Source organism: Euprymna scolopes, chromosome 15 (assembly GCF_053919585.1).
Source record: "Euprymna scolopes isolate OS-2025 chromosome 15, ASM5391958v1, whole genome shotgun sequence".
In the NCBI taxonomy this organism is placed as follows: domain Eukaryota; kingdom Metazoa; phylum Mollusca; class Cephalopoda; order Sepiida; family Sepiolidae; genus Euprymna; species Euprymna scolopes.
The window spans coordinates 50,741,568-50,764,230 of NC_136496.1; the positions used below are offsets into that span (position 1 = coordinate 50,741,568).

General features: G+C 32.3%; 1 protein-coding gene across 1 annotated transcript in view; it reads left to right on the top strand.

Annotated features, from left to right (window-relative positions):
- Positions 1-16,722, top strand: part of LOC145293823 (dihydrolipoyllysine-residue acetyltransferase component of pyruvate dehydrogenase complex, mitochondrial-like) — a 292,023-nt gene extending 275,301 nt beyond the window's left edge. The window contains exons 9-12 of the mRNA XM_080140463.1: positions 1,090-1,170; positions 6,869-6,943; positions 7,389-7,453; positions 16,108-16,722. Coding sequence (XP_079996589.1) covers positions 1,090-1,170; positions 6,869-6,943; positions 7,389-7,453; positions 16,108-16,237 — 351 coding nt within the window. The 3' untranslated portion in view covers positions 16,238-16,722. The remainder of the gene's footprint in view (positions 1-1,089; positions 1,171-6,868; positions 6,944-7,388; positions 7,454-16,107) is intronic.
- Positions 16,723-22,663: the final 5,941 nt, after the last annotated feature.

A 22,663-nucleotide genomic window follows, 5' to 3' on the forward strand; every position in this document is an offset into this window, starting at 1 on the left:
ATATATATATGTGTGTGTGTGTGTGTATGTTTTTACTTTTATAACCACACAGACAAAGGAAGTTTCAAATGTGAGATGAGAAGAACGATAACGTGGGAAATTGTATCTTTTAATAAACAGATATTTATTTAAAGTCTCAAATTTTCTGCTCATACACAAAGCCTTCATCAGGATTATTTTAAAAAAACAAGACAATGTAATCGGTGTTTTTTTGTTTTTATTTTATTTGCCATGGTGTTGTTCTGGCACGTTGATTCTATGTTGTTAATCTGGTGGTCGCCGCTGTGTATGCACTAGTGTGAAGTATGAATTTTAGTAATATCCACTTTAAGTAGCACGCGGACAAAGGAAGTTTTAAATGTGAGATTAGAAGACTGATAACGTGTGAAGTTTTATCTTTAAATAGATATTTATTTATTTAAAGTTTCAAATTTATAAAAAAGCCTTTGTCAGGAGTATTTTAAAAAACAATACAATATCTCAGGTTTTTTTAGGGACATCATCACATTAAATTACATTTTTACAGTGTCTGGGGGAGAGGTAAAAAAGACTGATACAAAAGACGAGATTGGTGAAGCATGAAAATTTGTGAATTTTTCCTTTAATATGTTTATATTTGTTTACATAAAATTTTTAATTTTTTTGTTTATTTTATCCAAAAGTAAAAATTTAAGAAACTTTTCAGTATTAAAATTCTTCATACTGCATATCAAATTAATTCTGACACCCTTTTTTCTTAATATGTAGTTGCTATTTCTTTTCTTTTTTTTTTTAAGGAAATGCATTTTTTTTTTTTAGAAGACAGGATAATATCAGCTCTAATAAACCAATCGAAAGAAATAAATAATTGTAGTGTAGAATCATATTCTGATATTCGGAGAAAATTCATATATTGAGCCGTCTAAAAATCATAAAACTGTTGTTTTTGTATATTAAAAACAGCATAGTTAGTTCTTTTAAATACTGTATCCGAATCGTTATGCACAAATTTTCAATTTGTATGTGATCAGTCATATCTTAAATATTCTGTCAATGACATAAAACCTAATCAGACTGATTCCATATTCATTTTCTTTTTTTCAATTTCAGGGTCTTGCTGCCATAAGTCAAGATATCAAAAGTTTGGCCACAAAAGCAAAAGAAGGCAAACTCCAACCCCATGAATATCAGGTAGAAATTTTAATTATTGTATCTCAAACTAAATTTCTAGGTGTAAACTGTACTAATTCAATGAATGTGTGGAATTTTCAGTTTTTTTTTTTTTTTTTTAGAGGAAAGTTATGGAAAATCTTGGAAGTGATAATGGATTTTAGAGAAAGAGGGATAAAAATCTTGGCCAAAGATAGGTTAGTTTGGAAATGAATTTCTAAAAACTTCCTAATACATGCCAGCATGTAAAATGGATGTAAAGCCAGAGATGATTTGTAATGATTTTCAATGTCAAAAGTTTAAAGAATTCTGGTAAGGATTGCATCAGGTATTTGCAGGCCAATCAAGAATAAACATTCTCTTTTCTCTAAATCATTCTTTGGTGGGTTTCTGTATTGGGCTATAACATGAATCTTTTGGGATCAAACATGAAGGGGATACTGTAGCAATCTAAGACATTGTGATAAACAACAGCATTAAATAATCTTTTCAAAAAGCAGATCTTTCAAATATCAGTAACAGCGTGAAACAATTAGTGATTGAAAAAAAATCATGTATTTGGCATCATATCTTTAACTTTCTTCAAATATGGAAAGATCATCAAGATGACTTGTCATTAATCAATACCAAATTTTATGATCTCTATCGTATATTGAACACTTTTGTTAGAAGCAGTTTCAAAATCAATATTCTCTTGTCATATCTGAACTGAACTGATAATGTTTCTGGAGTGTTGTGAATCGAAAAACACCTAAACCGTGTTTTGGAAATTTTATCATACTTAACAAATCAATTTAAAATAAGGATCCTAATTCTTTGCCAATTCATCCACCTTAAGTCACGTACAAATAGACAAAAATATGCTAGAAATCATTGTAAGAATGAAATAGCTGCAAGCAAGAAAAGGTATATCGAAATGACCAGAAAACATATTGAGCCTTAGAAATTAGGAACTGATTTCTGGAAAATTTATAATAGTATGGTGAATCATACAATATTTCTGAACAAATGCTCAACATAATCATAGCATAATCATAGCATAATCATAGACAAGACAAAAATCCAAGTTGTCTTCAATGATTCTAAATCTAATGTGGTTGATTCTTGGACCTATATTATTCCTGATATTCATGAATGATTTCCCTGATAAAATAGTGCCTGATATTGTTTTATTTGCCGATCACACCACACTCTATGATAAACATATGTAAACATATCTAAAACAATGGCAGAAACCTTAGAAAATGACCTTCAGCCTGTAGTGGAATGCTATAAAGACTAAGCTTCTTTCCTTTAACAATTACTAAAAACATTTTCACTTACTGATTGCCATGACAAATAACACCCTGGTCAAGAGCTCATTATTCAAATTCCTTAACATTCACAGACAACATTAGTTAGAACAAATACATTGAGGACATTGCCAAGGCTGCAGCAAAGAAGATGAGTTTTTTTCTACCATGCTACTGCTACAAAATTACGCACACCTTATATCTCGACAAAGCTACCATTCGCCCTTGCATGAAGTATTTGTGTCCTATTCAGGCTGGCACATCTACCACTGATTTCTTCCTCATAGAGTTAAAAAAAGAGTCACAAATCTAATAGGTCCACACAGAGTAGCAGATATCTAGCAAGTTGATTTTAAACATTGCATAAGTTTGGATAATTCTATTTATTTTCAGTTAGTGATAGAGGTGTTTATCTCCATATTTTCATTTAAACACGTGAATTGAACTTAAATTAAGTATAATACTTAATATTATCATTTTTTTTTTTTTTAATGGAGAGTAGACAATTGTGGATGTGTTATCAGCAGCTCCTGTTACTCTCGCTTCTCCTAATTTGTCCCTCAGTCCTCATTTTTAATGAGTGATTTTTCTGATAAAGGGAGAAGAAAAAAAAGCTGTATTCTAGGTTGGCAGTATTTTGCATGAACAGTTGCCAGAGTTGTCAGAAATTTTCTGTTCCTTGTGGCCATATCACTAATAAGGATGCTGGAGGTAAACGTTTTATTTGAACTGATAGTCAGGCACCCAAACCTTGGATTAACCACTAAGGAGGCTGTCCTATGAGCAGGTACAAAGTGTCGGGGCTGCTGTATTGCCATTTGGTGAATGGATTCTGGACCATGCAGTAGCTTCTGGTGGGGCTTCTCGATGCCATATTAGTGGGTAATTGTTACGGCTTTACCTTTTCATGTGCTATAAAAAAATATATTTCGTTATTTCTACTTCTCTCTTAATTTCTCTCTTTGCCCTGCTCTAAGCAAGTCTGTCGACCTATTCCACAAATCCCAAATCACCATGAAAAGTTTCCAGAAAAAATACACGATTAAACCCGGATCTCCAATATCGAATGTAGACCCCCACTACCATGTCTCCTTCTCCAACATCAGGGGTCTATGTTCCAACCTTCCAGAGGTTGAAACCCAACTACATGAGACTAAACCAGTCTTAAGCAAAATTTGCATTGGACCAACTATTTCCCTAGCTGAGTTCATAACCTCCAAATCTGACCCTACATTGTGCCTACATTAAAGATGGCTTTCCATGTGGTAGGGATATCTCCAGAGAAGATCCTAAATTTCCCTATGTGTTTCCAGGTTGCACTTGCTCACACTACTGCCTTTATATTTGCTCTCTATCGCTCCCACAACAGCGAACTTACTATCTTTAAAAGCATATCTGAGAAAATTGACCACCTCCTGTCTGCTCATTCTTCGGCTAATATTCATGTCTGTGGAGACTTCAATGTTCACAACATGGAATCGTTAACCCACTCAAATAAGACAGATGATGAGGGGAGGTTCATTGCTTATGAACTTAAATTGTTCATAAACCCACCTGTGTGCCTGACACTGATGGCCAGTATGCAAGTCTCCTAGACCTTTTTCACACAACTTGCCCTGAACTATGTTCATCTTCCATTCTGTCTTCACTGGGATCTTCTGACCACTCGATTGTATCAGTTAAGATAAAAACAAAATGTAATAAGTCGTACCTCTCCATCGTACAGTATATCGATATACTATGGCTGAGTGGGATAGCTTCTGTACATTTATATCAGATCTACCTTTGCGTTTCATGTTTAAGAAGGATGTGTCCTCTATAGTATCAGACTTGGTGAAATGGTTAATTATAGGTATAGACTGTTTCATTCCCTCGAAAAAATTCCAGCAAAAGCCTAAAAGCCAGTCGTAGTTCTCTCCAGAATGTGCTGCTGCCATTGCGCACAGAAATCACTTTTTTCCATTGCTTCCAAGGAAATAGATGTACTGAGACTAAAGCTGATTTCAGGACTACCAGCAACCACTGTAAAAGAATAATAAAGAATGCAAGAGAGTTGTATGCTCAGTCCGTCAAGTTCAAAGTAGCTGAGCAATGGCTTGGTTCCCATCAATTTTGGCAAATATCGAACAGGATCCTAAACAGAAGCGTGTGCTCTATCCCAACTATCATCAATGGACCTGAGTTAATCTCGTTAGCATCAGATAAAGCCAAAGTCTTTGCCAAGAACTTTGCAGCTAATTCTACACTATGTGACCAAGGCCACCAACCCCCAGTATTTCCTCCTGTATCAGAAAACACTCTATGCAACATACAAATATCTGTGCATAATGTTGCCAAGCTAATCAAAAACCTTGATTCTAGTAAGGCTGGCGGAATTCCTATTTTAGTACTCAAAAAGCTTCAACCAGAACTAGCTCCCATACTTACAAAGCTGTTTAAGCATTGTCTTAAGGTGAATTGCTTCTCAACCCCTGGAAAATCTCGTCAGTATGCCCAATATTTAAGAATTAAGGTGATCAGGTTAACGCATTCTTGGTTATACCGTTCTGTAGTTCTTCACTAAACACGTGGCCCTTGGTCGCTGAAGGAGATACAAAATCAAGACTCCTCTGAAAAGCAACTGCTCATCAAACCTGGACTGCAGACGAATGGTGGCATATGATCTTTTCAGATGAGTCTTGATTTTGTATCTCCTTCGGCAACCAAAGTCCACATGTTTGGCGAAGAACCACGAAACGGTATAACCAAGAATGCGTGAAGAAGTCTGTGAAGTTCCTGCAGTCTTGCATGGTTTGAGGTTGTATGAATGCTAAAGGTGTTGATAAGTTATGCTTCATCAAAGGAACTGCAAACACAAAAGTGTACCAATATATACTGGAAGCTAATTTACTGCCAATGTTGGATAACCAGTTTGACAGGGAGGCTACAGATATTATTTTTGAACATGACTTGGCACCGGGCATGTCTTTCTGGCTCTGAATGACTGGCAATCTTGCCAGATTTGAATGTTATTGAAACCTTGTGGGACCAGATAAAGAGGAAGCTCTGCAAAGAAAAACCTACTACCCTAACAGCCATGAAAATTGCAATCCAGAACACATGGGATTCAGTTTCTACACAGGATTGTGAGAAGCTGGTTGATTCCATGCCCCGGCGAATTGATGCTGTTATCAAGGCAAAAGGTTCTGCTACTAAATATTGATTAATTTTATTTGTATTTATGTTAATAAAAAACTATTTTGTTTACTTACCTGCATTGTTTTATTATTTTGAAACACAAAATATTCAAAAACTGACATTGCAATTGATATGAAAAAAAAAATTCTGTCGTAAAACAACTATTTCAGTTAGTTTAGCATGATAGGATATTTTAGCACCAATTACATCTCACAGATTGTCCTTAATAAGAATTTAGCGCTAAAAAACATGTTCTATTTTTTTGACCAGCACGAGTACTCCCAGGCCACTTGGCAAGTAGCAAAATCCCAGGTGCTGTAAAACTTTCTACTCTAGTAATTTGTTTCCTTACACTGCTAAACTTTGGAATTTCTTTCCTTGATTGTATTGACATACAGAAATTTTAATGTAATATGAACAAACATCTTGCTCATTTCGTCATATAGTTCTCTGTAGATATGATTCCAAATAGTAGCCCCCTTATGATATTAATACGGGTTGCTTGAGGTGAATAAAAATAAGATGAAAGAAGCTGGCATTCAACTGTAGTTGTTATTTTGGATTTGGTACAGCTGGTGCTGTTTTGAATGTGTTTGTCTTATCTTTGAGATAGCAGACTAAGCCTATCCTACTTGGACAACTATACTATACAATGTCAACAGAAGTAATGTTGCAAAAAATAAGCAGCAACAAATTCGCTCTCCAGAAATTACCTGGTCAGTCTTTTTGGTTCAACAGATGACATCCTTATATATTAAAGATTAATGTGAGACACTATCTCCACCATGGCTAAAGAACACTTCATCTGTTTTTTGGGTTTTTTTCTCCCCCCCCCCTAAAAATGTTGACTTATTTACTGGTTCTGTGCTGCAGACTTCTGTTGGATTCTGCAGCACAGATCTTAGTTGAAATAACATGTAAACAGTATGCTCACACTGAATACAGTTTTGGATTTATGTCAGGTTCAGATCTAGTATTACCTCAAAACTAATATTTAGTAACATGAAACTGTGATGAAACTCTTTGTTTCCTTGGCACGATGGACCCACACTCACTGCCTTTTAGAGTTTAAAAATTACATAGAGGATTTGCAAGCTGTCATGTTATGCATCAGTTTCGGTACAAATTTGCCAGCTGCAATAACTGTCAATTTAGTAAAAAAAAAACAATCATTCAATATTTTTTCTCAAGTTCTTTTCACTCTATTTTTTTCGTCTTTCTATTCAATTTTTTTTCTAATTCTATTTCAGGGTGGTACATTCACCATTTCAAATTTAGGGATGTTTGGTGTGAAGAACTTTTGTGCTATCATCAATCCACCTCAGGTCAGTTGCATTTTTTCAAGTTTGTTTGTAGTTTTGCTTAATCATCTTGAGTATAAAGTTTTGCTTAATCATCTTGAATATAAAGTTTTGCTTAATCATCTTGAATATAAAGTTTTGCTTAATCATCTTGAATATAAAGTTTTGCTTAATCATCTTGAGTATAAAGTTTATGAAATGAAGTCAAAAGGAGAGGAAGCCAAATAATATTAATTCCATAATGGAGAGGGAGGTCATCATTTTGTAATAAAAATTCTTTTCTTATATATATATATATATATAAATTGGTGCATACTCTATTTCACTAGTTATATTCACATCTGTTTGCAATTTCTTTTAAAAATATCTAGCCCTCCTCTCTTCTGATCATCTTTTTTAAATCTCTCATTTTAGAGCAGCAATTGGTTTGTTTTGCCAATTTCATTTCAACACCTTTTCTATTCTGCAGGCATGTATTTTAGCTGTTGGTGGGGCTGAACAAAGATTAATTGTTGATGAAACCTCAGATCAAGGGTAAGCATTGAAAATGTATTTTCTGTCAAGTTAACATAATTGGTTTAACATTTGTTTGTTTTTTACATGCTGCATATGTTGAAGCGATATTAGAACTTGATTTCTAAACTAATCTATTTCTGATAAGATCTTTATTTCTCTTTTTCTTAAATTCACTTCCTCTCCTGTTTCTTTGGCTCGACTATATTTGTTACTTCAACTGTTCTACATTTACTAACGCAAACATTCACATTCATTCCAACAAACTAATCAAATCTCCTTTTCTGCACACATACTCTCCAGGTTTAATCTTCCTCTAAAGTTTTTGAGACATTGCAGATTCATTGTATCTTTCTCGTATCATTTCTTTCCATGCAACACCCTCACTGGCAAGCCTTCATTTCCATGTATCATCATACACATGCCTGGTAAATTGTCTTTTGCTCAACAGTAGTAATGCTCTGTTAGTTTCCTGAATTTACTCCATCCATTGCTAATTCTTGAAATCACACTAGCACGTTTCAAAGGTAACAAAACTTTTCAACAGCCTTGTTTTGCCATTCATGTATATTTTCTTCCATCCTTACCTGTCTTCATTGTTTTACATTTCTTGCACACAAACTCATCTTTCAACCTGTAATTCTACTGCATGCTTAGAATTACCAGAAAAAATTAAATTGCATTCTATAAACAACAGAACTTTTCTCTTTCATTTTTACAACCATAACTACTGATCATCACTTTTATTTATAGCATTCCTTTTAGTCTTTAACTTCATAAGTAACATGTAGACCTTCTTCTAAGACACAAAGAGTACCGTATACAGCAACCAAGATATTTCTCTTGCATTTGTCTTAGTATGAGTGCTGCTTTGCTTAGGCATAAAAGCAAACTGCATTTTATTTATATTCATCTTATTTCCAACACAGTTATAATCTTAGCATTTTTTAGAACCTGATTTAGCAACTTTAAGCCTCTGTAATTATTTCTATTCAGGGTTTCCCCTTTATCTTTTTTTTTATTTTTGTTTTTTGGGGTGTTATTTTTATCTATTTATTTCTTTTTTTTTTTCAAGGAAAAACCTGAGAACTAGAAAAGTTGAAACAAAACTGGGCGGGATAGTTTTTTTGTTTTTTTTGTTTTCATATTAAAACAGATGTTATTATTTCTTCAGACCGTTGTTTTATTAATTGTGTGTGTGCGTAGATCATATTCTGCATTCGCGCTGGAGCTTTTTCTGTGTTGCTTGCTCGAGCACCTACAAGTGGATGATTTTAATTATGATGGCAATTGTCAGCCTAGACTTGCCAAATAAGTTACCAGTCCGGATGATGTAAAGGTTCGGCATTTGGTAGCCTAACACCTTCATGCATAGCCATCGCTTAGCTTTCCTCCTTTAATAAGACTGCACCTGTGACCACATGGTACACAAGGTTTTGTCCGTGCCAGTAAATTTTTTCTTGACAAAATCGAGGACTCCGGCTGGTGTTTTCAGCTGCTAACTTAAGGCTGTAAAATTCATGTTTTTTTTTCTGACTTGAAAGTATGAAATGGTTAGCTTTTTTTTTTTTTTTTTACTAATTTGCTTTCTTTTTTTCCTCTTCCAAATTGTTGTCTGCTGCTTTGAATTTTCAACTCGCACTGACGCGTGTCGCGTTGAAAACCATCGTGCTACATTATCATTGGCTCGGCACGTCAGACAGCTTAATTTCCTCCGTGATGCTCGGCTTACTCCGGCTGTTGATGTCATGTTCCGGGGAAAGCCGGGCGTGTGCTGAGTTATGTCTGGATCACTCTCTGCATGAGTACCATATTTTAATCTATATATTAATATAATAGTGTGTGTGTAATTTTCTATATCACTTTTTTTTTCTTCTGAGTGTCTGTCGTTTAATTGTTATGCCTTTTCATTTCTTGTAATAAATAATTTTACCAAGAATTCTTCATCAGTTTTGGTTTCGGTTTCGATTATAGCTGAAAGAACTCAAGTTATATGTACATACACTCTTTTTTTCTTCAGAAGTTTTGGTTTCGGTTTCGATTCAAGCTGATGCCCCCAAGCCATATGGATATATTTTTTCTTTTTGAAATCACAGGTTTATAATATATAAGAATGGATCCAAAATTGACTCTTATAGTAATATATACGAAATCTACATAAATTAAAATATCATATTTAAGCATATTTTACAACCAGGTTATGCCGGGCGTCCCTACTAGCTTAGATATATACTTTGGCAGTTTTAACAAAAGAACTACAATAATATCAGGGTGTCTCCATTTATGCTGAACATCCACAAAAATGCCAACATCAATATATTACCTGTGAAAGAATCCACTGTGGAATTTCCGCAGGTCCTACTAGTATTAATTATCTGTTTTTCAGAACAATTATCAATATTCCCAGTTTTTAAGAACGATCTCCTTTAATCTCTGATTTATCAAGTCTGGGATCATCCCAATGCCTTTCATTTGCAACCTTGAACAGTTTTGCTACAACACTTAAAGATGATGGAATCCTCAAGTGTTGTTGCAAAAAGTTATGACTATTTTTGTGCCTCACACGTTTGGATATTTTTCCTTCTTTAAGACCATTTGCATTTCATAACCTTTTTTTACACTACTTTTCCAATAAAAATGTTTGACACAAAATTAAGCAATGACATTTACCATATAAGTGTATTTTTGTGCAAGGAATCAGAATATGCTACTGAAAATCTCCACAAATCAATGGTTTCCAAATAATCTGCAAGAAATGCACATAAATATGCTGCAATTCCTTAAAAATGCCATGTATCCATTAAAAGAAAAGAAGTTAAAGAACTCAAAGCTGAATTGTAATGCATTATATGTACAAATAACTGAAATCAAAATCTAGAATTGTTTGAAAATGAATATATTGCAATATTTCTTTGGTATTATTGTAGATTATACCTTCTGTTACCCCCCCCCCCATCTCTCATCTGACCACCTCTCCAAAATATGCTAGCCTTGTTGATATTTTACACTTAATCACCAACATGGGTTATTACTGCTTGCTGTTGCTTGAAAAATGAATGCTGTCCGAAAAATTTCTCCAAAATTCTTATATATCTTATTTATAATATATCGAATTTTATTATGTTTATATAATTGAGAATTTGGTAGTCGTTCATATACCAACAAATTTTAAGTCGGTATAAGGTGACTTAATTTGTAAGCTTCAAAATTACCAGTTTTTGTAATCGAGCATTCATATATTGTTTTAACAAATCGAGGGAACAAAGATTGGATTGATGGCAACAAGTAGTTTGAGTTTGGGTGGATTTGCTTTCTAAATTTGATCCTTAAGGTCAGAGTTAAAATGGAGTAAAATAGATGTGATAAATGGATCAAATTTAGAAAGCAAATCTGAAGCTTAACAGATTAGCATTATAAATTCAACACTAGAAACACAATAATAGAATTAAAGATGGGGAACTAATAAATACTGGTTTTAGATCAATAAAACTTGAAAACTTCTAGCTTAGTAAATAATATTTTTGTTTTAAATTCAAAATCCAATTCATTGGATGAAAACTTAGTGGAGTTAAATAGAATACTTATAAATAGAATACTTATAAATAGGATGTTTATAATTGGGAAAGTATTTAAGAATTTAAATCCTGAATTGAAATTGACATAGGAAAAAATTAGAGCCAACAGCAACCTTAGAAAATTAGGCCATGTAGCACATGTAGGTTAAAACTTTGGAAATAAATCAGAATCCCAATAGAGATGTACATAATAAACTTATAATTTGAACATGTTAGCCTAAAATTAAACAGGGATGATTAACTAATAAAGAAATCATAACACCATAATAGGAATTGTTCAACATAGAAAATGGCAAAAGGGTTAAAATTTTAACGAATAGAATTACCTTCCTTACAACGTCAAAATTAAGAAATAACCGTAAAACAAAATAGATTGGAACAAAGGGAAAAGATAATTAAAAAAATTTTAAATCCAAAATTTAAAAATGCAAACTGAGCTAGGATTAAATAAAAGTAACACTAACCCTCTACTCCTTCTGAAATAAATTTAAACAACTGCTTTTTGAAATTACACAAATAAATATGCCGATATAATTGTAAATCGCCAATTCGTATTTACAAAACTAACACAGAATCAAAACAATATAGTAGGAACATAAAATATCAGGTCCAGAATTAAGAAAAATGAATTAAATAAATGAATTTAAATTAATAACTTGGAGAAAAATAGTAATAACCTAAATTAAGTGAACCTAGGTAATTGGTTGCAAGGATAAATGAATAATCGATTGAAACTTTTAAAAATAGAGATACGAAAATAGGTAGATATAAAAAATCCTAAACAAACAAAATGGAAAAACCTCTGAAGGAAGAAATGTAGGTAAAATTTTTTTCCTTAAAAGGAAAATGGATTCCATATTGATTATTAAAAAAGTGTTTTTCTCAACGTCTGAAGAGAGGCTGTTCTTGTAAATATTTCCAAACAATATAAGGTTTGAAATTGTCCAAATGGTTGCAAAACAATTGTAACGTAAAATGAAAATTACACTACTTTTTGCTATCAATCCAATCTTTGTCTTGATTTTGTGAAAACAATATATATATATATATATATATATATATATATATATATATATATATATGCGTTAAAACAGTTTTCAAAAAAACTACTTGATATATTTTTATGATACATGCAAAAATAAATGTTTTTACACTAACCTGTGCAAGTTTGAAATCTTTCCAAGGAAAATTATTTGTTATAAAGCCTCAACTTTAAGGGACGGGTTATGGTCCAAACCAAATGACCAATTTGCTTAAGATAAAAACTAAGATTAAGAAATGCTTTATTCTTATCGGTTGCCAAATTGGAGTATTTTCCCACTTTACGGAGCTTTGGAAATCAATGAGATTTTGCAAGGGTAGCGTATGTGACGCTAAGGTGTAACACACGTGACAACAAATACCTTAATTCTCGGGTTCAATGAATAAAAATTTACTAAAAGACGATTGTAATAATTAGAAGACTTTATAAAAATTTAGAAAAAACACATTTGCAGAGTTTATACATTGTTTAAAATATCTATCCCATCTGAATGTAATGCACGTGATGCTAGAAATAAGACTATTATAAAAATAATTGTCATAGGTATGGTTTTATTTTTGTACTATATGGAAAAATAATGCCTTAAGACTAAACGAGCCAAAAAGAAAAGAGTAAAGTATTATAAGGCGATTTTTAAATAAATGTTATCGCTAAAAACCCTTCTGAACATGTGACATGGAATGGCCCAAATATTGATTGTGCATGTTTTTTTTTTTAATCTGGTATATTAGTGGCCATTTGATAATAATCTGCTGTAAACATGGTATAGAAAGATGAAAATAAAAAAAATATAGAGGGGGGTTACCACTAGTACACATGAACCAAAAAATAATTTCACATTTTCGGTTGTTTAAAGCAAAACCCTGTTTAATTTGCCATTAAAAACCAATGCATGCAAGTTATACATTTAGAAAACTTTTTTGTTTTGTCATTTTAACCATATAAATATTCTAAAAATTTCATCAGAAATATGTGAGAAATTGCAAGTTGAACAAAGTTGATAATGCCGAACTGGTTGGGATTGCTTTAATTATATATCCTGATAACCAAATAGCTCTAATTAAACTAATTATATTCTGATAACAAAATAGCTCTAATTAAACGTGTAAGAACATTATTTTATATCCATATTTTCAATTTTTTAAAAAATTCATTCTGGAATAAAAATTTAAAAAAAAACAAAAAAAAAACATCTGTTTACAGCTGTGCTAATACTGCAAGAGAGTCTTCCACCCAAACTCAAATAGAGATGATTTTTTTCTAGGTATCATCATTTTAAATTGCTAGTTACCACAAGAGAAAACAACATACAATTATACTTTTAATGGATAAAAACAGTAAAAAAAAAATTGACAGTAGGTGTCCGAAGAAATTTTTTTTCAAAATTTTCAATATTCCCCATGTTGAAGTCGGTTTTTTTTTTTTTTTTTTTTTTTTGTTAACACAACAAAAAACGAGTGGTCAAAAGTATTTCAGATACCCCAAACTATTAAGTGACATCTTTTCTGGTTAGTTTCCAAATTTCATGACAAAATTCTTAATACAAATGCAGTATGAGCATTTACAAATCAGGAGTGGGTTGGGTCTTTACAAAAACCTTACCAAAAACGCAGTTTTATGATATTCACATTTTGTTCACATTATTTGTTTAAAACTATTAAAACATATGATGTATATTATTATTTATTAATTCGTTGGAAAGGATATTAATTTCCAACAAAACAGTAGTATTTGGAGGATTTAAAGTACTTATGACTATTTTAGCAGAACCCCCTTGAAATCTGCAAATCTATAATTATCCAAAGCTTTTTATCATGTGTGTATGTTTATTGCTACTAGGACAAAGAGGAGAGATTGTATTAAACAGAATTTGAATCAGGCATACAAAACTGACCCACTCCTACTTGATTAAATCTGAAGAAACACCCAAATGCACACTTTGCAACCAAGAAAATGTAAAAAGTACAAACATATCCGAAAAATATATTTTAAAACAAACATCGGAAAGTGTTCCAAAAAGTAAAAGCTCATCAAATGATACAATACTTGAAAATGTTCCTTCTTTAAAGCAAAGAAATAAACAAAAACAGCCAACAAATGGATATTAACCAATTGTATAACAGGAACATAATACAGAACTAGACAAATCAACCTTGCATATAGTACCACATTGGCATTAAATGGCCTTTATAGTGGTTGATATGGCGTAAAGCCTTTTGGAGCCCCTTTTGTTCATCCACAAATCTGGTCTGTCACCTATCAGTTTATTCAATTTCTTTCATGCTTCCTAAAATGCATCTAGTAATGACATGCTCAATCATTTCATCTCCAATCTTGTATTTTACATGCTCTTCATTTAATATCTACATCTGGGAATAATTTTTTCTTTACCTCCTGAGCATTCTTTAATTGAAAATCACTAATAACTGGTTCATATTGCATCACAATTTCTTCATCAGATCAAGTTACTTTCACATCATTAAACAACTGTTTTTCTTTTCAGATTATCTACTTAAGTGGTTATCTTTTATTGAAAACAGTATTTGCAATTTGTATGTACATGACAAAACCAAATTCTAACATCCTTTCTTTTTCTGCATTTCTATCACATATCCATTTTCTCTATAAATCTGCACAAAACAATCATTCAAATCTTATCATTCTTTACCAGTAGGATTCAATCACTTTACTCATTTCTTCACAGTAAAAATACTAACACCACCTGTTTAAGATCATGTGCTACCCTGCTCGACAAGACAGACGCTCCCAATGTTGTGTGCTGTGGATTTCTTCTCCCTCATATTCTCTTCTGGCTGTGTTATTAACACTCACTTTGGTGGTGTGCACAGGTTCACAAATATAAAATATAACAATTCAAAAGGAAACATAGAAAATACATTCTGGCGATGTCAGTTCGGCTCTGGGTGCATGTGTGGCACATGGCAAATGACTTTAACTACTAATGTTCATATCTACATAGTCTATCAGGGCCTCTTTGTCAGTTGATATTAACTTATCTTGATCTACTCTAAGCCACAATCTGCATTCTACTGTGTTTAACTTGCAACTGTCTCCAACTGTCCTTTAATGTCGTAAACCCAAAACTGACGTAAAACTTATTGTCATTTCCAAATTGACCATAAACTCTAAACATATCGACTTCCATTGTTTGGTCCTGTGTTCCAAATCACTACCATACCTTGATTAACAATCCTATTCAGCTTCCTTTGTGTACCTTGGCAAGCGACTTCCTCTCATTATTCTGCTGATAAACTTATTTTCATTATTTTTGTTACTTCCTAACATTTGGTAGGAGGGGGGCATTGGTTGTTACCTTTTCTTTTTCAATCCAAAACATCATATCTTGCATTTTTTCCCATTTTTTGCATTCAGAAAAATAAGTTGAAATAATTATTTTAAACATTGTTTATGAATTTTGGCAATACAATTTCATGTCAGGATTTTGTTTTTGATGTTAGACAATGGATAAATAGTTAGGATTTAGAAATGAAAATGGAATCATCATCATCATCATCATCATTTTTTACATGCTGACATATGTTTGGCAGCTTCTAAAAATGTCATACTAACCGATCTCTAGCTAGAATTTTATTTATCTCTTCTGCTAAATTAATCCCTATCACTTCCATGTTTTTTTTTCTTTTTCTTTTTTTCTTGTTTTTTTTTTCTTTTTGTTTTGTAAACTTTTGGAAACTAGGTAAATTTCCGCTTCAAAAAAAAAACTGGTCTGTTAGTAAAAAAAGTATCAGGTTATATTAGTCTATCAAAGTTATTCAAATGAAATAAAATATTCCATTTTACTTAATTGGTGTTTGATTGAAAGTTGGAAAATTAAGTGTTCCCTTTTGGTATTTTTTTGTTAGCATTTTGGATTAGTTTGGTTCAATTTTATATATTTCAAAATGTGTGCAATTCTCCTGATTTAATGATCATCAAATTAAAAATTAAGATAAGCGACATTTACTATTATGTATAATAAAATATATTGTTATATATAATTTATTAAATGAATAAAATATTGTCCTTTTTTTCTCCAGTTACAGCAGTGCAAGTGTAATGAGTGTGACTCTCAGCTGTGACCACCGTGTTGTTGATGGTGCTGTTGGTGCACAGTGGCTGTCAGAATTCAAGCGTTTTCTTGAGACTCCAGAAACAATGATGCTATAATAAAATATTAGCCTAGCTTTGAATGGGGTATGATATAAAATTGGATGTCGGCTATCTGTAACTCATTTTTTGTAGACAGGAATACAGCTGGGCACTAATTCCTCCACTTCCCTGGATGGCATGTAATTCAAACAATGTTTGGTGAATATATTTTCTTTTTATTTGCTTTTTTGTTTTCAAGCAAGAAAAAAGAAAGAAAAAAATATCCCAAAGAAATTATAGGTCAGTTCTTCAAAGTGAATTTCCTTTAAAGATCTAACTTATAATCAACTTTGGATATGTTTTAATAAATTATCTGGATAATTGTAAGCATTAACTTTTCTGGAATCTGGCATAGATCTGTAAGTCATCACGACAAGATCTTTGGTAGTTCTTTTATTTTTCTCTCTTACAAAAAAAAATTGTTTTGTTGCGAATAAGAGAGGTTAACAGAATATTAAAGGCTATTTGCCTATTTATGAATAAATTAACATTTTCTTGTTTTATGTTCTTTTTGTTCTTTTTTTATACCTTTTTCTCTTTATTGTTGTTATCTCTCCCCTCTCATTGGCTAAGTACATTTTCAAATTTAGAAGTAGCTATTACTACTTAGAATTACAAGTTAATTTTTTTCTTTTTATATAATTGCCATTTTATCAACTTGCATGAAAAGTGCTATGTAAAAGATGCTTAAACCGTTTGAATTATGCAAATACCATCAGTAGTTCAAAAGTTATGAGAATTTTAAGTACCAAAATTAAGGGTTTTCTGTGGACATTTTTCTTTAGAAAAAGTGGACTAAATTACAAACGTCAACACTTCAAAAAATTTGGTAATTTCGCCATCATTTATTTATTTTTCAAGCTATTCTCATGAAACTAGGTATTCTTATGTAAAATTGTGTGCTCTTTCTGGTTATGCTGTCAAATCTTATGTATCTCTTTACCATAAGCCATAAATTATAAATTCAGATGTACAAATTTCAACTTCTTTTGTTAAACTAGCGCATGGTATCATACAGTAGGTGTCTCTTCATGAACAAAATTAAGTACTATAGTAGTATTTAAATATATCCCTATTGAGAGTAGGTATTTATCTGCCTTCCCACCAAAGGAGATCTCAATCTGGGGTGTAGCCATTGAATGCCTAAAGAGCATTCATGGCCGGTATTTACTACTCTCCTCAAAGAAAAAAAAATTGCGTGGATAGGAATTAATCTTGGAAATAAATCTCAGAAAATTTTTCATATAGATTTGGGATTTCTATAAAAGATGGGAATTTTCCCATAGTCGACCAGAACTTGTGCATTTTGAGACCAGTCCAATTTTCAATTTTGTAAATCCTCTCTATCTGGCGCAAAATATACCCCTCTTTTCTGAGATGCAACCATAAATCGTACTCTACATAAATCCTTGAATATAGCTTCCACAATACCAGGATACGAGGAATCCTGATAAACAACTATATATTCACCAGTTGATGGTAATTTTCATTATTTCTACTCTGTTGAATTTTCAGTAAAACAACAATGTAAACAAAGAAATAAAACAGTAATTTTTTACCTTGTTTCTACCTTAACATTTAACATGATTACTTTTTTAGTTTTATGGTATGCTGTAAATGAATATCACATTTAAATTTTCTACAAATAAGTGGTTTTCGGGATATCAAGCAATGTCATTTCTTATATTATCGCTGGTGGCCATCTTCGAGCACGCAACTATGAGAAACTATGCACAAGAATCTATGTGCAACCACGCATACCAAGATGGCCACCAGCAATAACATAAGAAATGACATTGTTTAATATCCGGAAAGCTACTTATTTGCAAAAAATTTAAATGTAATATTCGTTTTCAGCATACCCAAAAACCTTTAAAGGTAGTCATTTTAAAGAAAAATGTTAAGGTAAAAACAAGGTAAAAATTTACAAAATGCATCACAATGAAATTGTTTATCGAACTGCCTAATTATTATTATCATTTGGATATCCTCAGTTAAAAAAAAAAAAAAAACAGTTTTGTTTTATAGATTTGAAAAAATGGTCTTGACAATGAGTTAAAAAAAAAATAAAAATTATACAAAATGCTATTAGAAATCCAGCCAATAAATGTCACGAGGACATTTATTGGTTGGGGTTTTAACAGTATTTTGTATATTTTTAAGTCATTTTCAAGATTTTAAAGACATGAGATACCACGTGGTTAGTTTTCTTGCTCTTGTGTAACACTAATTGTCGAAATAAACAAATATTTTACTTTAAATAAATACACTAAAAATTTATCCAACTAGGTAGAAGAGTAACTTATCTTGCCTTTGGTAATATTTATTTGGGTGCTTATGCACTAATGTTACCGTGTTGATTTTTCAAATAGTATTTTCAAGTTTCACAATATCTTTATTTTTTTTATTTAATTGTTAGATGAAAGTACAGAATAGTTTACAAAACACCCTTCCTTCCCCATGTTAAGAATGGGTTTCTAAATAATAACATTATTTCAGCATGGTAGCATAAGTGCACGAGTACCTTTTATTTATTTATTTATTTATTTATTTTGACCACTAAAAACAGAATTCTACCTTAAGTACAAATAATAAATAATAAATACAATAACATTTTGATGTTTTTTTTAACGCTTTTAGTGCATGTGTACTAAAAGCATTAAAAACAACAAAATAGTATTGTTTGGAAATCTAATTTAAAAAACTTGAAAATAATTTTTAAAATTGACAACTTCAGAATAAAAAATGAAACTTCTTTCTGCTTTCGTTTTGAAAGCAGAAAAGTTTTCAATACGCTGACTGTAGTAAATGCATTAGCGCATAGCGAGTCATTTTCCGTTAAATTCTATATTCTGTAATTTCTATAAAAGATAACATTTTAAAAAAAAATTTACACACAATTAATAATTATCAAATATTTACATATTATACATGAAAATAATTCTGAAACTATTATCTATATGAAAATGGATGATATATACTGATTTATCTTATCAATTTTGAAATATTCTTCGTCAACTTTGCTCGGTCGTAACTTTGCTTCCTGTAGTTGTAAAAATAAAAATCAAAGTCCAGTAGAGATGGACTTCTTTGTTTATATAACCTGGAACATTTCAGCCATGTCCAATCAAATTTAACCCCACGCATTTGTATCCAAACGTAACGTATGAGATGTAAACATTGAAAAAACAGTTTCCCTTTTTGGTGTCATTATTTTTTACTGTTTTTTTTTTCATTTTTAACTTGGAGCATAAAAACATTGAACGCATAAAAGAAAAATAAATTAACATCATTGAAATGCTTATTTTATTCTCTTTCCATCAATATAATTCTTTTAAAAATTGACCCCAAAATAAAAAAGATATGACTTGATGAAGCACATTAGGTATGTAATATTGCCGATGTCCATGAAAATACAGCATGCACTTATGCTACTTATCTCCACCATGGTATGTAAACACTTATACACCTCAACTTCAAAAGATTCCTTTCCAAAATATGCAAGTGATAATATTTTCAATAAAGTCAATTTAAAAATACCTATATCTAAATGAATATGTTAAACCATATGCCCCCCCCTTCGACACAAGCGCTGATACCAAATGCTGTGTATTGTGATGCCTTTGTCATCTCTGGTTCTCATTCTGGCTATGTTGTTTTCGTTCACATTGGTGATTGCTGAGGATATGCATAGTGGCTCACGACTATAAGAAAACTAAAATAACTCAAAATACAAACTCTGACATATTTTGCAGATGTCTTTTGTACTCTGTGTGTGTGTGTGATACCATTGACCCTTGAAACCCTAATGCCCACATCTTGTTTGTCTGTTGAGGCCTCTGCCGTCAACTGTCGCCAACTGGACATTATCCATAAACTAACTCTAATATATTAACTTTTACATCCGGTTTTTTATCTCAGTCACCACCACAACTTGATTAACTATCCTATTTCAAATGACCTTTGTGTACTTGGTGAACTACTTTTTCTATTGTCTTTCTACTAACCTCACTTCCTACACTTTTGTTCTGTTGATCAGCTACTTCTTTTTTCTTATAGTTTTTCTTATTTTAACTTCGTACCACTATGTAGGAGAGGGGTGTCCATATTGTCTCACACCTCCCATACAACAAAGAAAACTCACGAGAGAAACAAAAAGCTCTGACATATTATGCAGATATCAGTTGTACTCTGCATGTGTATGACACCATCGACCCCCTGAACACAAAACTCCACATTTTAGTTTTCTGTTGAGGCCATTTCATCAGTTAGTTGATCAGTTCACCTCCTCATCTCGGTTTCCTTAAACTCTCCCTATCTGGTCTAAGCCACAACCTGCCATCAGCTGTCATTTACTTATCAAACTAAAAAACTGTCTGTAAACTATAAACTGTTGTAAATTGTCGCAAAACTCACTCCCACTTTTAAAACTGTCCATAAATTAACTCTAAATATAATGATCCCTGTGTTTAATTTTTTGTCTTAGACACCATTACACCTTAATTAACAATCCTATTTCAGATGGCATCCTTCGAGAACCACTTCTTCCCCATTGTCTTTTTACTAATCTCACTTCCTATACTTTTGTTCTGGTGATCAGCTATTTCTTTTTTCTTATAGTTTTTTTTTTTTCACTTCCTAATACTTTGCAGTGGGGAGTGTCTATTGTATCACACACCTCCCATGTCCAACTTGTCATTTACTACATAAATTACAAAACAAAAATTATGCAGTCATCTTCTATAAATATAAAAGTGAAAATATATGTATGTATGTTCGCTTTTTCTGTGTGTCTACAAAAGGCTTCTTTCAGAGAAGCGGTCGCTCACTTCACAACTTTTAAAAACTTTTTATATCGCATATAAATCGTAATATCTCACAGTTAACAACGAAGCTCGTCTGTCTATTGAATTTGCTCAATTTCGGGAAGATATATATTCAACATTTGTCGCTCGCCGCATGTGGGTTAGTCTTTTTCCTATAACATCTTGGTGGAAAAAAAAAGTGTTCAGCAGTAAATGTAATCCCGCATTCAAACTTGACCTCATTAACTCATTAAAACGGGCACCTGCCAAATCCAAGTAATTAAATAAATTCAAACGTGTTTCCGTTAGCATCTCGCGGTGGGGCAATGGTTAACGTCGCACTTTTTTTTTTTTTCACACTTTAATTTACAACTTTGCCTCAACAGTTCGAGTTCGATCCTCATACTGACTTTTTTTTTTAACCCTCCCCCCTACACACCTCCAAACACCCGGGCAACGCCAGGTACCCCTCGCTAGTCTATTATATAAATCTCACCTGTCTGTTAGTGTATGTTTGTATGTCTGCCTAAAACTTTTGACAGAAGTAATGGATTTTCACAAGATCGGTATCGTTTTGAAGCTCAATCCTTCGGACGACAAATATTAAAAAATTGGCCCAAAACCTTAATTCCTTCACCCTCAACTGGACACTTTTCTACAGGGAGGGGTCGCTTTCTTCGCCGATATTTTCAAAAGTCATCTCCTCTTTTTGATTGTCTATCCTAAATTTAAACTTACGTCATTTCTGGTTTGGCAATAGGTACAACAGCTAACGCACCACTTTTTTTTTTTTACTTTCTTTTCCTCCTTCTCGGTACGGGTTCGAGCCTGCCTGCCTACCACTTTTTTTTTTTTTTTTTTTTACACACACCTCCACTTTCTTTTCCGCCTTTGCTTCATGGGTCAAGCGTGCCTGCCTACTACAACTTTTTTTTTTCTTTTTGTTCAACACACACCTCCAAACACCCAGGCTAGTCTATAATATAAATCTCACCTGTCTGTTTAAATGTATGTATGTATGTATGTATGTCTGCCTAAAACTTTTGACAACGGCAATGGATTTTCATGAGAATCGTATCATTCTGAAGCTCAACCCTTAAGACGACAAATAAAAAGAAATTGTCCAAAAACATGATTTTCTTCACCCTCAACTGGGCACTTTTCTACAGGGAAGGGTCACTTTTTTCGCCGATATTTACAAAAGTCATCCCCTCTTTTCGATTGTCTAACCATAATTTAAACCTACATCACTTCATTGCACAACAGCAAAGACGATGGGTTTTTTTCACGTTTTTTGCCTCCTTCACGTTCAGTTTTTTTTTGGGTTTTTTCATCCATTGTTCAGTTTTTTTTTGGGTTTTTCCATCATGTTCACTGTTTTTTTTTCATCATGTTCAGATTTTTTTTTTCCATCATGTCCACTGTTTTTATTTTGTTTTTTTTTCCATCATGTCCACTGTTTTTTTTTTCCATCATGTCCACTGTTTTTTTTTCCATCATGTCCGCTGTTTTTTTTTGTTTTTTATCCATCATGTCCGCTGTTTTTTTTCCATCATGTCCACTGTTTTTTTTTTCCATCATGTCCACTGTTTTTTTTTCCATCATGTCCACTGTTTTTTTTTCCATCATGTCCACTTTT